Here is a 17,676-nt window from a genome sequence, read left to right as displayed (position 1 = left end):
GGGACAAGCATCGCCACAGAGCAACTCATCTCATCTTCCGATGGGCACCTGAGATGCACTCTGCTGGCACCCAGACTTTCAGGAACCAACCCGGTCCTCTAGCTTTTGGGGAGATGAGAGACTTCAGCACTCCTTTTCTGATCTACAGCAGCCTTTTCTACTGCTCCTTTCCGAGGATGAAGTCCTAACAAATTGGGGCTCCAAACATCCACCCTCATATCCCAAAACAATTAGAGAGTGGCAAAGATTGAGAAAGCACTGCAGTATCTGCTGAAGAGGGCAATGAGCAATGATCACTCACAGCATCCATGGGTGCCAAACTGCACCAAACCGATGAGAAGTTAAGGCAGGGAGGAGTTTCAGCAGTCGTGGGGTGTGCAGGCTGCTGGCCTGACCTAACGTCCTAAATACCTTGTCTTCCTATCAATTAATACCATCTTGTGTGACACAGCTGGGATTCACAGCCCATTTGTTATGGGAGTCACAGGAACAAATCTGGATAAACAGAATACGAGGTCAGCTCTATGGGCTAATTTACAAAGAATCCTCAGAAAATGCTCATCTGAGAAGCACAGACAAGCCATCCAGGCTAGTGCATCTTGTAGAGTGGAGGAAAAAGACAAACAGTGGAAATGGCAAGGGTCAACCCACAGGAGAGGAAATATTAAATACATAGATTTATTATGTTATATTTCTTATAAATATTTCATTCATTTCAGAAAATTAACAAAAATAAAAGCAACAGAACCCTTTCAAGATGAAAGCTGAGTTTGCCTTAGAAACAATGACTATTGGCAATACACTTTTAGGACAAAACCAACACTATATAAAAACAAAGGGCGATTTAAATAAAGGACATTATAAAGTTGTGCTTAAAGCTGTATCGATATCCACAAGGAAGAAGGAAAGTTGTAGTGTGTAGAGAACAGGTGTAGGACATGCTTTGCAGAGCTGTTATTTTGTAGGTACTACAGGAAGCACATGATGCTTTTGTGCACGTTAACAAAAAATACCCTAAAGCGTTCTCCCCCACCTCTGTCCTTCTGTGCAATGTTTACCATCTTCAATAATAGAAGCAGCCAAACGCAGCTACCACACAAAACAGGCTGTCCTGGGGAAAACAGAGAAAGGCCCCGTGTTAGTAAAGGCAAGCTCTTTGCTAGCCTAACTGAAAAAGGCTAACCTAGGAGAACATTTAGACCAGAGCATAACCTTATATTGCAATATATCATAATTTTCTGTCTGTTAGTTAGTTTCTTATTCACCTCACTTGTGGTGTAACCCAGGTCAGTGTGTCTGAATGCCAGATAATGCCTCAGTTTACTCCATCCACACACCCGCAGGTGTCTAGGTGTCAGTTTAAAATAAAATAAAAATAAAATAATAATGAAATAAACCCTTGACTTTTGCTCAGCCCTGGATTCCAGCCATACTCCATGGCAGCAGCTCAGCAAAGCATATAAGAAAAGACTTTCTCTCTTGTGTTTCCTCTCCCCACCTGTAAAATGGTGTGACTATAACAACTTCTGTACAGTATTGTATGACCTACCCAGGAAATAAGTTTTACTATGTTGGGTATTATATATAAGTAAGTTTTGTGAATGAGGACATAAAATCATACTGTTTCAATAGAGTCTTGGTTCCTTCCTTCTAGTGGTTGTTTTTTTTCTGCTCCACATTTAAGGTCACTCTGCCTCTCATACAAAAGCAAGTAGCTTTACACTTTCCCATGGTAAACCAGCCGATACTTACGTTCATGAACACATCATGAGCATAGCTGTCAGTGTCAGCATCCCAGAAACATCGCGCAGCCATACTAGACAGAGGAGACAGAGCAGAGCCATTACAGAGTTCATGTGTAAGAACCTAAGTGATTGCAGATACTTTCCTTGAAAAGCAAACTGAGCTTCCTTTAAAGATAAAGGAAATGGGGAGCGTTCTCCTGAATCCTAAGCCTAGATCCCCACTGCTAAATTCCACATGCTGTAACCCCCTCTGTATGTTAATCAAGCTCCATCTTCAAACTCATCAGCTACCAACCCTGCCACCTCCACTGTGCAGCAGGGCTTGAAACCTCATTGCTATGGTGCTTAAGAACATTTGACTTCTGGCCTATGCATATTGGTAGCTAAATTAGCTTATTTGTTCTCGTCCTTCACCTCCTGCACCCTCATGGTATGTACTCCCAATTTATTTATAGGGAGCTATCATATTCCTTGGCAGACGTCGTGTTACTAGACCACGAGCTAAGCTCTTCTAGTCCTTTCATATCTATACTCTCTGTTCCCTGACCATCCTGCTGGCATTTTTCTACACCTGCTTCAGTCCAAGCCTTACCCTGAAGACAAGCAACCAGACCCTAACAGGATATTACAGATGAGACCTCACTACTGCCTTGTCTAATGTCATTGACACTCCCCTTTCTCTGCTGCAAATGCCCAGCTCCCTGCGTGCCCCGGTCAGTCTCAGCTGACGGGATCCCTGTTTGTGGCACAGTGTATTGTTCCTAGTCCCCACATGTATGACTTATTGTCCTAAGACTGGTGAATTTCATCCTTTTTTCCCATTACCTTAGCCCTCACGGTCATTCTGCTTTTTTTTCAGTCCAGTATTCCACTCTGCCTCTGGAATACCTTGGTTACCCAGTATTCATTAAGGATGTTAGTGATCATGCTTCAGTCTTGCCTCCTGTCTATTGCAAACCAGAGAATTTCCCCAATTGCTCTGTCAGTCTGTGTTGCTGGGCTTCACATTTCAAATCACAACACCTCAATGAACCGTTCACCCTGGTACGGTGCTTCTGGAACAGTCGGCCTGCAGACAGGCATTCCCGACAAATGCCTGAGCAGCAGGTACAGATATTCTTGCCTGACCTCCAGAACATTGAGGCAGCAGATCTGATTATAGCTCTGCTGTACTTATCTTTTGCTGGAGTACCAGGCACAATAATAAAGATAAGCCCTGCAGATAAAGCACATAAACCTCATGGGCTGTTCTCTTTTGTCTTCTCCCTACTCACTAGTAATGGAAAGCTACAGCCCACTACTGCAGCCAAGAGGAATTCTTTTGTCTGATTGCAGGCATCTGGAGCTAGATTGCAAGTGCTCAGCACCCACAGTCTAAGCTTGATTCCCATGACAGTATTGCGAGGGGATTACAGAAATTTAAACTTCTGAAAAATGTCTACCTGGGGAGATTAAATACAAATGACGTACTTATGGAAACCTGGCTTTAGACAGAAGGGAGTTACTATGGCTTGTGCTCCAGCAGGGCCTTGAGGATGGACTTGGAGTGTGCTCTAGTTCATCATGAATACAACATAAAATGCCTTTCTGCAACACTGCTCACAAATGCTTTTCAGCATTTCAGCTTGTTAAGACACACCATACAGCTAATTATCACTGGGTAATTCAATCAGCCACAGTCCGAGCCCTCACTTGCCACTTAGAAAAGAAAGTGCTTTATACTTTATCATCTGCAGAGAGATCTTTGTACCTAGGAAAGTTGGAAGCAGCTTCCAAAGAAAAAAACTCTCAAAACTCAAAAGTGATAGAAATATAATTAGAAGATGCAAAACTTACTTCACTCCTTCTCCTCTTTGCTCTCCAATCACAACCTGCACCACCATTTTGTACCTGTCAAATCCTTCCTCTGGAGGGAAAGAAGAAAAGTAATAGTGAGCACAACAACTTGTTTAAAATATAAGCCCAAAACAGGACGCAAAAAGCTAAAGATTTCTGGTTAGAAAGCAGTGTCCTGTACAAATCCATGCAACTGGCAAAGTGGACAGACTGCCTTGCGGCTTCATTTTCCTAGGTACAGAGTACCACAGTCTTACTGGAGTTAAAGGGTGAACAGGGTATTTTGCATCCATTGAAAGATGAATCTAAGGCAGAAGACGCCCCTGAACAGCCACACTGTATGTCAGCATTCTACTTTGACAACTTTCAAGAACTGAACACATGGAAAGAATGTAAATGAGGCTGCTGGTGGACAAAATCCAATTTGAAAAGAAATTGGCTTATTTTAAAACTGTACAATACCTGATGCAAAGGTATTGTAGAGATTCTTCTGCCACATAGGTGTTTCCTTTGCTTCTGAGCTGGGATAAAAGGCCACATAAAAGCACATGTGGGTCTACATTATATGTCTGCAAAGATACACAGTTGTTTTACAATAGTAAAGAAATACCTTTGGGGCACAGGCCAGATCCAATCAGGCCATGGCAATGTTCCAGAAGCCAAACCAGAACAAGCATGTTTAAAATAAAATATAGATCCCAGTGCCTGTCCTCCAAAAGCAGTGTCCCGGGAAGACTCTGGCACACTGTTTCCACTGGAGAACTGAACACAGCATGCTGGGTCTGGTAGCATGCAGCATGTCAATGCTTATCAGAGATGCCAGCTGATACTATGGCCACACTGGGCCAGTCTCGCTTCAGGCTACTGCAAGTGTGTTTACAGATTACTGAAGCCAAGCCCTGTGTGTATTAGCTTGGCATCAACACGTGCTGGGACTACAGCTGCTGCTGGTTTTAAAGCAGATGCATAACTCTGGGAGAAGCATAAATCCACGGCTCCTGCTGAGCGTGACGGTATGTCTGTGTCACTGTGTCAGGCCAGCCCAGCAGATGGAGCACCAACCTGCCCCCAGGAAGAAGGGGAAAAAAAATAAAATAAAATAATAAAAAAAAAGAGTGACCTTGCCAACTCACATCTATGTACTTGTTCCAGCACCGAACAAACACAGGAAACACCTGCTGGAGCCTGAAGTTTAGCTCTTGAACTCAAAAATACTGAAGGGCATCCTGCGCAGCACCACCACGACCTTCTTCCAGTGCTGTAAGGCTGTAGTCACACCCCTCCTTGGCTGACTGTGCTTCTAACTCTCTCCCCCTTCGCTGCTCTCACTGGGTCTTATCCTGATCTCCCTGCTATTCCACTCTGACCCAGCTCTGATCTAACTTGCAGCAGAAAAAAAGCAGGAATGGTTCTGTTTATTGAAGTAAGAAGCAATGAAGCATCACTTCTTCCTTCTCTCTAATGCAGCTTCTTTCCCCCTGCAGCCCCTCCAAGGCTGACATCCCACACCAGCCAGTCTATACAAAACCAAATCTTGTCTGCTTGAATTAGGTTTCTAGTTCCGCAGGCGAGGAACATATGTATATAGGCCAGAATGTTTCATAACGGTAGGCTTGAGTCAGTCAACAGGGAAGAAATAGATTTCAAGAATAAAGGAGGAAAGAGAGATTTTCTCAAAGGGAGAAGACACAGTAAGAAAAGAAACGACTTCCCCAGAAAACCTCCTTACCTTTTAGTCTGTCTTTTATCGTCTCTGATAATGACTTTGTAAGCTGAGGCATTTCTTCTGGGATGTACTGTACATTGGCCAGCTTCTCCTTCAGTATTGCATGGATGCATTCTTTTACTGTGGATGATTTAAATCTATCAGGGAAAAAAAAACCAGCAACAGAAGGCCCAGAAAGTTCACACAATGTGTAGAAACGTACATAACCTTACCTGGGAAAATTTAGCTTTCACATATTAAAGAAAAATGACAAATGAAAAATCATGGGGAAAAAAAGCCCAGCTAAGATGGAGATACTTAACCAGCCCTGCCAAAAGCTAAACACCCATAAACACAGGTGTGAAACCAGCCCCATCGGAGGTTGCCCCTCCAGCAGCGTCCCCCACCTGTGCTCCCCTCCTCACCCACATCCCCCTTTAGCTGGTGTCACAGTTGGTCTGGCCAAACCCAGGGCGCTCCCCCATTCCCAACACCCCCACCCAGCCCCCATAGCCCTGTGCCAGCCCCCCATGCCCAGGGACCCCCTCCCCGACAGCCCCACCGCAGCTCCCACGTCCCCAGTGCCCCCCCAGACCCAAAGGCCCCTGGGCACCCCCGCCCCCAGCATCCCCTCTCCCTCCCCGGAGCCGCCCCCCCCCGCCCAGGGCCCCAGCCCCGGGCTCACCGGCGCTGCAGGCCGGGCCGCAGACTGTACGTGTTCCCGGCCCCATCGTCCGGGCCCAGCTCGCCCATGGCCGCAGCCCCCCGCAGACCGCCACGGCGTTGGTTACCCCGGCAACCCCCGCCACTTCCGCCTCCCTCACACGTCACGGGGCGCCACCGTACGTCACGACGCCGCGCCCCGCCCCCCCCGTCGCGCGCGCAGGGAGGCGGGGGGGGGGCGGATCTCGCACGTGGCCGCGAGGGCAGCGCGGCGGTGCCGGGGTGGGGGGGGGGTGCGTGTGTTTGACATTTGTCAGAAATTTTTTATTTTGACGTTTTTTACAATTAAAAAAGTTTATACCGTAAAATAATTGGTAAATGAATGGTAACTGATTGCAGTAATACCTGCAGTTGTAAATGAAGGGCTGGGTGAGCGCGCTGCCTGGGGAGGGGAGTGCGGCAGGAGGTCTGGTGGGGGCAGAGAGCGGCTCCTCACCCGGGAAGACGCCCTCGCACCTCGCACCGCTGGGTGCTTCCCCGTGCCGCCCTCCCACCCAAAACGGGCTGGCAGCCCGAGCCCGAGCCCCTGCCCGCTCCCTCGCCCCGGGCTGGGTGGGCTGGAGTGGCCGCGGACGTGGCACCCGCGCCCTTCGGCTGCCAGCCGGGGCAGAGGGGTCCCCGAGCCCAGAGATGTCTTTGCAAGCCCGAGGCCTCAGCCAGAGGGGGGCCGCGTTGGTGTCCCGGCCCCCCGGTGCCGGCTGCGGCCGCAGGAGCCTCGCTGGGAGTGCCCGGCTGCTGCGGGGGCAGCGGGTGCAGGCGGAGGAGAGCGCAGCCCCAAACCGTTGCCGTTACGAAGCCTCTTCCTGCGATTCCTGCCCCTGTTGTTGCTGCCAGACCTGGCGCTCCCTTCCTGCCCCTGGGCCATGCATCCCAGCCGTCGGCATGGAGATCCCAGCCTCGCTCCTTTCTTCCAGAAACTTCTTAAATCTTCCAGAAAGGCCTAAAATTGCTGCTCCCCGATATCCTCCCCCCATCTCACCCTTGTCCTCTTTTCACTGTCCGCAGCTGCCGTCTGTCCCAAGGAAGTCTGGCCAACGACAGCTTGAGTATGATACAGCCCCCTCCGGAGAAGCTGACATCCTGCTTCCTCCGCTGTTTATCTTGATGCAGCAATCTCCGCGATTGCGCTTCTTACGTGCAGCGGATGACACTGCTGAGAACGGTCCTCCAGCGCTTCACCCAGCTTCGAATGGAAACAGCATGAAGGCGCAGCCGGTGCGGAGCGTGCTGGTGCTGGGGACGAGGGGCTGGAGGGGGCCATCATGAGGGGGCAGGGCCGGGGGGCACCACGGATTGGGGCTCTGCGGGCAGGGTGCTGCCTGGAGGTGCCCTCGGGTGCAGGAGGGCGTGAGGCTGCACCAGGAGGCACCTCTGCCGGGGTTTTGCTCGGGATGCACAGACTCATCCCAGCTGGCACCAGGTCCTGCCCCAACCTGCTCTGAGCGCAGGTGGGTTCCTGAGACCCCGAGCAGCAGCAGCAGCTCCTGATTTCCACAGGTTTTAGCAGCACCATTTGCTAGAGATGATCCATCAGAGCCCTTGGTACCGCCAGGCTGGGCATTAGCTCTGCCCGCTGGCAGAAGCGGCACCCTGCTGCCATGCCGGAGGTGGCGGTGGCCCCATGCACTACCCATGTGGCACCTTCGCATCACAGTTACCATTGCCCTGCCCAGGCCCTGCAGATTTCCACTTGCTGAAGGAACAGTTTTGTACCTCCGCTCCATCCCTCCGCTTACTTGCTGCTTACTCACCAGCCCCCCTCCAGAGCCTCTGCCTTTCCCTGCAGGGTCAGGCGTTGCTCATGCAAATCGTTTGCAGGGGCCTTCCTAATTTCTGAGAAGTATCTGAAAGACCTCAATGCTCTCTGTTTATTTGCAAACACTATTAACCATTTCCTCTTCTTGCCCCAGCCACATCGCCTCCTGTCTGGGTCAGACCCACAGATGTGAATTCAGTTAAACCAGCAGGGGAAGGATCTTTGGGAACATGTGGGTTTCTCTTCCTCAACATCTTTTTGTGGTAATTTGTGTTCCCCATCTCATTTGGGAAGTTCGCTTTCCTGGACTTTGAGGACATTCAGCTCTGGGCTTCAGTCAGCTCCATCTGAAGTGTTTGGTCATTGCTTTCTTCTTCATCTTCCAAATTTTCAGTGCTCCTTAAATACCCCAGATGCTTTTAAGCCATTTTGGGACTGAACCTTGATCCTTTGAGGTGGTTGCTCAGGGTGATAGCTGTGTGCCTCGATGGTGGTGGCTGCAGGAGACTGGGGCCTCGTCTGGGTCACAGCTGTGTAGGTGGGACCCTTGCTGACACACTGGGCCAGCTTCTTCTTGGGAAAGAAAAGGACATTTATGCTTCAATGAAGTGGTGTGATGTGCTTGCTGAAGTTCCTGTCTCTTAGTTATGAAGAACGAACTGTTTTCTCACTTATTCCTCTTTCTCCTTCCTTTTTAGCCCTTTTGCTCTTTTGGTGGCCAAATAGAAGAGGACTGCCCCATGCAATTCACCACATTTCAGCTCAGAGAAAGAGAATTTATTTTAAGTATCAAAGGATCTTTTTCAGGCCACCCTCAGCTAACCCCAAGATGTGCCATCCACCCCATTGGGCTGGAGGGGATTTACCAGCATGGTAAACGGGGAGTGGGGAGCCACAGCACGGCTGGAGCCACGCTGTTTTCCTTGGCGATGGAGAAGCTGGCGTAAGAGCCAGCAGGAGCTGTGTTGGTCTGGCAGGGTGCAGGCAGGGTCCAAAGCCTGCCCAAAGCCCGGGGACTGCTGCGGGGCCGAGGCCAGGCTCCTCCGCGATGCCGGCACCCAGGGCATGTGCTGGGCTGGGGCACGCCACCGCTGCTCACCTCACTTTCCCCCTCAGCAGCTTCCTAGCAGCGACATTGATCTTTTCTTTTATTCTTTTCATCCTTTTAAATTTTTTTTCAGCAAAAAGAGGAAAAAACCCCTGTTCTCTCTCTTGCGACAGAGCAAGCTTTCCATCAGCGTGCTGCTGGAGAGCTCCCGGCTTGCCCTCCTCTGCAGTTTCTGCTGTGTGCTCTGTGGCTCTGCGAGCTCCCCGGTGCTTCCTGGCTGCACACAGCCTCATCCTGCACCCCAAGCAGCCTGGAAAGGCTCCGGTGTCAGTGCCGGTCCCCAGCCTGCTGGGGAGGAGGGGGGAGCGCTGGGGCACAGGTTTCCAAAGGAACCTGAGCATCTGTAAACATTGCTGTACGGTCTGCATCTAGCCACCACTGGTTTCTAGTGGACGCGGCAGCCTCCCCGCCCCGGATACCAGCTTGTGCCCCGTTTCAAGCGTGCATTGGAAAGTTTGAGCAATTCGTGCTACGATTTTAATCAGAGCCCTCTGCTGCTATGTGGGGTGGGGAGGATGAGCCAGTTTTTCCTGCTGATCCCTAGTTTGGTGAGTAGCGATCTCGGTGGTGATACCTGTCACATCTTCCGCCTCTAGAAACCAAAACATGTTGCAAGCGCCAAACAAGCCTCCACACACACGGCCTGGATGGCTGGTGTCACCTTTTGGGGACACAAAGCCTAGAGGTGGAAAAGCCTTGCTGTCAGCTTCCATATTTTCTGGAATTTAGTTTAGTTTAGTTTAGTTAAGGGTTTTTCTAATGAGAATGCAGGAAATTGCGAAGGAATAGGCGATGTCCACCTTGGAGCCCACCAGCACCATTACACATGGTGGAGAGCGTTCCTCTTGCCACCCTGCCAGGTGGTGGCCTCTGGCCAGGCGGCATGGGAAGGTGACAAGGAGGGGACAACCCCCCCAGGCTTGCTGTGTGGCCCAAGCAGGGCGAGAAGCTCACAAGAAAGGAGTGATGCTGCAGTGCCAGGAGGAGACTGGAAAAGAGGACCCAGGACAGGCTGGGTTGAGCCACCAACCCAGGGTGAGCCCTGCCTGCCCTGGCTCAGAACCCCCTCCTTGGCCATCCCGAATTAGGGGTGGCTTCCCCAGCGCGCTCGCCTGCCAGGGCCATGTTTGAAAGCGAGAGGTGAACAAGCCCCAGTCCTTCTGCTTGTTTCTGAAAGCCCAGAAAATAATGAAATCATCATGAGAATCACATCCTTCACCCCGATTATTAATTTTCCCCTGGCACTTTCCAAAACTGCGGGGCACTGAAGCTGTGTTCGAGAGAAGCGGAGGAGCCAGCCACAGCATGCTTTCACCTTTGGTTATTTCCTATGCAAGTATTAGTCAGCGAGGTGAGCGGGGAACATCACCGGTGGAGAAATTAAAGAAGTCTGCTGCAAAGGTCACCCCAATAACAGCACCCCGGCCCTGGGCACCTGTCCCTGCTCTCTGCAAATCTGTCTGTGGAGAAACATACCTAAGGAGGTAAAACTTCTCCTCCTTCTCCTTCTCCACCTTCGCCTTCTTCTTCGCCTTCTTCCTCCTCTCCCATCCCTTCCCGGTGGGAGCAGCCTGCCAATGGTGCCCCGTGGCTGCTCAGACCCTGCTTGGCTGCCCAGTGCCACATGTCCCCAACACCCCACTGCCATGGGCACCTGCTGGGAGCACCCACGGGTGCCTGGGAACCCAAGACAGCCCTTTTACTTACGGGCCAGGCTTGCGGTTGAGGACATGTCCCCAGTGGTCCCTGCCTGCTCCATCCCTGGGAGCTTTCCCCAAAAAGGGTGCGGGCTCAGAGGTGCCCCGTCCCCGCTGCTCGGCAGCCGGGTGCCTGCGTGGGAGCGCACCGGGAGCGCGCGGGGCGGGGAAGGGGCCAGGCCTGGCTCAGCTGATCCTCGCGTCTGCGGGGAGGAAGCTGGGGGCGGGAGGCAGCCCGGGTTTCCCTCTGGGGCAGAGATGGGCACGTTTCATTTCCACCCCAGCCCCTGCCGCACACGCCAGAGAACAAGCTGCTGCTGTGGGGAAGGAAGCAAGGAGAGAGCCGGGGGTGGCACGGCACGGCACGGCACGGCACACCTGCCAGGGCAGGGGACCGACTGGCTCGCCATGGCTCCGTGTGCCTCGAAGACGACGTGGGGCAGCGTGGAGGTGGCCCTGACCGGCCTCTGCGCCGTCCTGCTCTGCTGCGGCCCCATGCTGGCCAGCTGCCGCCGGGGTAGGTACCGGAGTATGGCGTGCTCGCCGATATGGCCCGTGTTGTTTGCAGCTGGTGGAAAACATCTAAGGGCTGGGAGCTTTGTAGTTAAAAATAGCTCTGGCATCAAGAAGGCAGAAAACCCAAAGCTTTTGGGGACGCGCAGCTGAAGCAAGGGAAATGGGGATGCTCAGGGCAGAAACGGGGTTAAAGGATAGAGAAGGGGACATGTCCCCAGACCATGGTGCCAGCACTGGAACCACATTGTGGGCACACTGTCTACGATCGGGGTTTGGTGTTGAGCCTCTGGGTTTGCCAGTGCCATGCGGGATCTGGGGTTTTCTGCTCTGGCTCTCACGGCTTCGGGCTGTGACCTTGGGCTGCGCCTCCTGGTTTGGACTTGACCCTGAGGGAACCAGAGTACTGTGTGCAGTTTTGCTCAGGGTGAAATTTGGGGGAGAAAGGGAGGTGGAAGGGAAGGGGTGAGTCTGGGCAGAGCGAGCAAGAGCCCTGATGAAGCCGTGTCCCCCTTTCCTCCCAGCCTGGCTCTTTCTTTGGTGGCTTCGGGCGTTTTCTGCCCCGAGGGTGTGTGCAGGGCTGGGCGTCCCTTGGAGCAGATGTTACCTCTGGTGCTGGGAAGATGCAGGGAAACATGTAAACGCAACCTCTGCTTTCAGAAGTCCTCCAGAGTGCTTCATTCATTTCTGGCAACAGCATTGGGTAGGAAGCAAAGCCCTGAGCCTGCTGAATATTTCCTGTTAAACACAAGAAACCCAGAACACTGCAAAAATTATACCTCTCGGTGTGGGCACTGCCACAGCCAGCACTGCCTGTGGGAGCCAGGGCACTTCCCTCCCTCCCTCCCTCCTCCCGTTCAGTCTCATCCCTCATTTCTCAGCCCAGTTTTCCATCTAATCCTGTATCTATTCAAGGAATTGTCCCGTTTCCTTTTCTGGTTGGTGATGCTGAGGTCATGGTCCTATGGCCTCAGGCCAGTACTGGAGCAATGGGACGGAGTTTTTAACTCTGCCTGCAAGCCCTGGGGCTGCTATCAGTGGCGACTTCTGAAAAGGAAAGATTAGCTTCTTAATGGCAGGGACTTATCAAAGCATTGGCGGTTTGAATGGCTTGGTCAGATAAATTATGTGAAACATGCTTCTTCCTGCTTTTTATTGCTCCCCACGAAAGTTAATGCAGCAACTGCCTTGTCCTGCCGGATGGGGCTGGCTGAGCTGGGACGTTGTGAGCCTGGCCTGTGTTCATGTTCGCAACATCCCTGCTGTCCGGAGTGGGATGAGCCGCTTGGGATCATGGGCAGGGAAATGTGGCGAAGAAGCAGGGCTGGTGCTAAGGGCTGTGGGGGCTGTGGCCGTGGCTGACTGCCCTCTGTGCTGGGAGCAGCTTGGCAAGCCTGGCCAGGACCCCCCTGGGGTGGGTGCCTGGCTGCCCACTTACATGTGAGGAGGGGACAGGCAGCTGGAAAGGGATGGCATCGTAAGCTCTAGGTCACTCTGCCCCATCAGATGGTCTCAGGCTGGGGATGGCAAATACTGTGCCCTGGGCAGCCCCTGCCCGCTCTGTGCTCCCAGCATGGAGCAGTGGGCAGAGCCGGAGCACCCTGGCAGGCAGCCGGGCTCGCGATGGGCTGCACTGCGGGGTGCTGCCCCAGCCCAGGACTTGGTCCTTCTGCTTGCCTTCAGAGGCAACATCAGCTGGAGGAAGGATGACTGAGACACTAAAATACAGCATAAATTTAAAAAGAATACAACCTCCAAAGCCTGTTTTCCCCTGTGCAGGTGTTCTGGGTTAATTTTAGGTAGTCCAGACCACAATCAGCTCTGCTGAAACCACTTCATGGTACAGTTACTACCCCTGAGTATCACCCTCTGGCTGGCAGGCACACACTCAGGAAGGGGAGACGTGGCGTGGTGTACCTCCCCGTGATCTGGGGTGATGCTGCGGACTGGCCTTGCATCCTTGGTTCCTGCATGGGGGGTATGCCTGTTTCTGAGACCTGTGCCCACTGTAACCATGTCTGTTCCTTGTTTCCTCTCTCCCAAACAGTGACCTTCTTCCCAGCAGTGTTAACTCTCCCTGCAGGCAGCTCAGCCACCTTCTTTTGCAATATCTCCATGGAGAACGACTCTGGCTCGGAGTACAGCCTCAATTGGTACAGGGAGACCAACCAGGGCCAAGCCCAAAAAATTGCTGAGATCAGCCGGAACAACCCGCAGACGAAGACAGAGAAGTACCTGCTCACCAACCACACTCCTGCCTTCAAGATTGAGATCCTGAACCTCCACCAGGATGACTCAGGCTCCTACTACTGTGGACTAATCACCTTCTTTGAACCCGATAAAGTGATGGAGAGCAACCGGTCCCACCTGGTGGTCACAGGTCAGCCTGGGGGCTGAGCTGATGGGAACAGCTCATTGGTGTCGTCCCATAGTGCTACCTCTTCCAAACAGTGCAGCCCCAGGGCATAAGGCAGGCAGTATCCCGCTGAGGGAGGACCTGGTGTGGGTCAGGAGAGCACAGCTCTGCCCTTTCCCCTCTCCTTGCATGCAGGGTTGAGGTCTAGGGACACAGGCTGTCCTCCCCCATCTGCATTGTGGCTGGATCTGGTCCTGAGGCAGGAGGTCTCCAACCTGCTGGGGCTGTGTCCTCAGCGATGCTGTGGGGAGGAGCAAGTCCATACCCATGGATGGAGGCAGGAGGCCAGCACAGGGAGCTGCTTTCACCCACAGATGGAGGCAGGAACCAGCGTAGGGAGCTGCCTTCACCCCTGAACAGCTCCTTTGGGGATAGAGATTGTGTTTGGGGTGATGACCAGGGCTCTGACCCCTCGAACAGCCAGTGTTGGTGTAGATACCGTTGTTGCAAAACCATGCCCTGGGAGGGTCTCATAGCACCATGGCGTGGGAGACTGAGATCTTGAAGCAAGATCTGCCATGCCCTTGCTTGGCAGCATGGAGGCTTTGTGGGGCTGAAGGTAGCCTTTTAGAAAAAGGACAAGCACTGCAGAAGTCACTCTTTCACAACATCTCTTCCCAACATGAGCTGATGCTGTGATGGCCCCAGGACATGGAAGCAGCGGGTAGGTTTGGGGAAGCTGTGTCCTCCATGGGGCTCTGTTGGGCATGGGGCCATGCTGCAGGGCTGCTTCTGGGTGCAGAGCGGTGCCCTGGCCCCCTGCGCTCCAACTCTCAGCGGTGTGGGACCATCCTCACTACCTGCAATGGGAAGGAATGGGACATGGCCAAAACATCCCCCGTCAGCTGAAATTCAGGGCCTCTGGTGGGGCTGTGGCAGCCCGCCTGGGACTGAGCCCTTTCTGGGGACAGCCCCCATGTTCCCCTGTTGCCTTTCACAAGGACTAGAGGCCATTTTACACTCGTGACCTGCTGTTTTGTTCTCCCTTTTTTGGATGGCTATTACAGCAGCCCCTGAGAAGACAAATGCCACAGACGAGCCCGAGACGGAGGAAGGCAACACCCCGAACCACAGCAGGGCTGTGCTCGTGGGCATCTTGCTGCTGACTGGGGCGGTTGTGCTGCTGATCTTCGGCTACCTCACCGTCACATACCGGAGAGGAGGTACGATCCCCCACAGGGAGCATGCTGCACTGAGGGGCTGGGGTCTGCCGCGGGACCTGATGGGTGATGCTCATCCAGCAAACCCAGCTGGGACCTGGGGCAGCCAGACGCCTGCAGCTCCCGGGGGTACACGGGCTGGTTCAACGTGCTAAACTCAGCTGTGGCATGTCCCCATGGGACAGGTATCTCCATGCCTAGGGGCAAAGGGTTCTTTGGGCCCTGCTCGCCCTTCATAGAGCCCCCAGACCACATGCTATGGCTTTGCACCACTCGTTAGTGCGGTGCCTTAATGTTGCATGTGAATCCCTCCCATGCACCTTTGGGGCACCTCATCATCTCCCTGCTGCAGCACTGGGCATTGCCTCAGCCATGCCACAGGCACCCAGGGGAGCTCTCCCAGAGGGGACCCCTGAGGAATCGCACCCCACTAATCCCAATTAAACCCTAGACAGTGGGCTGGTATGTCACTTGTCCTTGTAAAGCTCAGGGTCTTAGACCCGGAGTGGAGATGGAGGAAGTGTGGTGCAATGGTTGCCATGTCCAGCACTCTCCTAGGGTGTGGGGGCTGGGTCAGCCCCAGCCCCAGATGCTCGAGCTGTCTTGGCATCTTCTAACCAAATGTGTTACTTTGCAGATGTGCAGAAACCACCAAGTGAAAACACACCAGCGGTGAGTTTTCCGTCTCTGATGCCCTTCCGTGCTGCAGGGGAACATTGTGACATTGCTGGGGTGCAGAGGGTGCAGGGCCTCCCTTTATCAGCCCTTCACAGGCTTCTCGTTCCTCCTGTCTTCTCTGATACTGCTTGATCTTTTCTGCACAGCTACAACTGCATTTCTGCACCTGCAGCACAGCCCCATCACAAAATCAAAAAAACTACCTGAGGGAGGATGGGACCTCTCTAGTCCAACCCTTGCTCAAAACAGGGTTATCTTTGATAGTGGATTGTGTTGCTATAGAAAATGGGAGGAAACATTCCTCCCCCAATATATTAAGCTGAAATTTCTTTTGCTGCGGCTAGCTCCTGCTTCCTGTCTTCCTTTTGCCAGGCACCACCGGGAGGAGTATGGCTCCATCTTCTCTCCAATCCCATTAGGTAGCTGAAGGCAGCGAGTAGGCCCCCCTTTGCTCTCCCCTCTCTGGGCTGAGCAAACTCAGCCCTGGGCTCTCCTGGTGCACCCCGTGCCAGCTCGGAGCCCAATGGAGAGGTGGGAAAAGGGCTCCTAGTACAACCCTGCCTTCCATGGCTGGGCAGGCAGGGAGCCCAACCTGCCTGCAGAGGCAGAGAGTTGAGACCCACATGGCTTCGGTGGTGACCCCAAGGCTCACAGTCTGGTTTCTCTGGGAAAATGCTATCCCAGGTCTGTGTGTCTTTCTGATTTGTGTCGCTCTCACCTTCCCGGCATGCTTCAGAACTGGTTTCGGCACTTGCTGTAAAAAGGGGGCTTGTGCTGGGGGTGGCGGGTACCTCTGGATGATGAAGTGCCCCGATGGGGTTTCCTTGCAGAAGGAAGAGAAGCCCCCCATGGTGTCCATATCCACCGTGGACTACGGCGTGCTGGAGTTTCAGTGGGACCAGCACACCCAGGTGCCCCCCGAGACCCGGCCAGTTGACCAGACTGAATACGCCACCATCATCTTCCCAGAGGAGAAACCCGTCACGCCGGAGCGGGGGAAGAAACACCAGGATGAGAGGACTTGGCAGCTGCAGTTACAGCCCTGCTGAGGGCTGGGGTCCCTCCTCGCCAGGGGGTGTGGGCAGGGACAGGCTGCCCCGGCCCCTCGCTCCCACCACAGTTTGCAGTTGGGAAAAATAGAGTGTGCCAGGACCAGAGCGACAGAGGCACCGCTGCTGGAGTTGATATCAGACAGTCCTGGCCATGGTGGGATTGTGGCCATGAGATGGGTACCACGGAACAAGGAAGGTCCCTCCTGGGCTCCACGTGCCACCTCTTCACTCAGGGCAGGGAGGAGGGCCGGGGCAGAGCAGTGATGCCAACAGGTCTGTCCCAAAGGCGATTTACGTCGTGCCTCAGTTTTCTACCTCCACCTGGGGCTCTCTGGAGTGGCCACGATGCTTCCATTGCCCAGGTCCAGCCCAAACTAACAAAGCAAGACTGTGGGAGGAAATGCCGGAGGCCAGAGCTGGAGTGGATCCTGGGAGATGCTGCTCGCAGGAGCCTGGGGCTGAGGGCTTCTCCTTGCCTGGGGCAGAGACTGCCTTGTGTACCGCTATTTAAAGAAACCCCTGGGAAGTAGGTTGGCTGTTTTTCCTCCTGTCTCCAGGCACTTTCCTCCTCTGCAAGAGGCGAGATCTACCCTCATGTCCCTCCCTGCACAGGTGGGAGATGGATCTGGCCCTGGGGGCTGAATAAAGGGTTTCACGTCCGGGGAGTTTGTTGACTCGTGATGGCAAGTGCGTGGGCAGGCAAATAACGGCTCTTGGCAGCACGCAGGCGAGAGCCGGGAGGCGTCGTCGTCTGTTGTGGTTCCTGGGCCTCTCCGTGCAATACACAAGCTGCTGTTCCACGAAGCTGCTCTTAATAATTTAGAGAAGCCACCGCTCTTTTTCCTCTTGCCCCTGTCTGAGCTGGTCACCCAGGTGCAGCTGCAAATCAAGCCCCCCCTTACCAGGCTTGTCTCAGGGTTCTTGCTGAGCCCGTTTGGGACGAGCATCCCTGTCGTGCCAGGGGCCTGGCTGCCGTCAGCCAGGGCAAAGCTCACAACATGGTGCTCGGTGCAGCTTTCTGGCTCCAAACTTCCATTTTCCCTCTTGAAAGCGATGCCAGGGCTGTGCTGCCTGCCAGCAACCGGAACGGAAAGAAGTGACAACTGCTCGAGAGGGGAGAAACCCCAGTAAGGAGTGGCTTTGGAGGCAGCAGAGAGCTGCTGGGAGACCATAAAACCTAGCGGAAACAGAGAAGAGTCACTTGCATCTTACACTTCGGTGGCACCGTCAGCAGGTTTCTTTTTCCCTTACCCCCAGTAAAACCAGTGCAGCCTTGTGGGAGCCAGC

General features: G+C 53.5%; 2 protein-coding genes across 2 annotated transcripts; one reads left to right on the top strand and one right to left on the bottom strand.

Moving 5' to 3' along the window:
* Positions 1 to 662: 662 nt before the first annotated feature.
* On the bottom strand, positions 663 to 6,119 carry DYNLT2B (dynein light chain Tctex-type 2B). Its single transcript, XM_052802846.1, has 5 exons — positions 5,972 to 6,119; positions 5,311 to 5,444; positions 3,582 to 3,651; positions 1,753 to 1,816; positions 663 to 1,111 (listed from the first exon to the last, which is right to left on the bottom strand). Exons 1-5 carry the CDS (start codon positions 6,037 to 6,039, stop codon positions 1,064 to 1,066), a joined length of 384 nt encoding a protein of 127 aa, XP_052658806.1. The 5' UTR covers positions 6,040 to 6,119; the 3' UTR covers positions 663 to 1,063.
* Positions 6,120 to 10,964: 4,845 nt separating this feature from the next.
* On the top strand, positions 10,965 to 17,047 carry PDCD1 (programmed cell death 1). The gene is made up of 5 exons (XM_052804039.1): positions 10,965 to 11,087; positions 13,131 to 13,463; positions 14,507 to 14,662; positions 15,297 to 15,331; positions 16,168 to 17,047. The coding sequence occupies exons 1-5, from the start codon at positions 10,979 to 10,981 to the stop codon at positions 16,384 to 16,386; spliced, it is 852 nt and encodes a 283-aa protein (XP_052659999.1). The 5' UTR covers positions 10,965 to 10,978; the 3' UTR covers positions 16,387 to 17,047.
* The last annotated feature ends 629 nt before the right edge of the window (positions 17,048 to 17,676 follow it).

The sequence above is a fragment of the Harpia harpyja genome, chromosome 12 (genome assembly GCF_026419915.1).
Source record: "Harpia harpyja isolate bHarHar1 chromosome 12, bHarHar1 primary haplotype, whole genome shotgun sequence".
NCBI classification, from domain to species: domain Eukaryota; kingdom Metazoa; phylum Chordata; class Aves; order Accipitriformes; family Accipitridae; genus Harpia; species Harpia harpyja.
The sequence above is the reverse complement of the archived record's forward strand: the minus strand, read 5'-3'. Positions and strand labels throughout refer to the sequence as shown.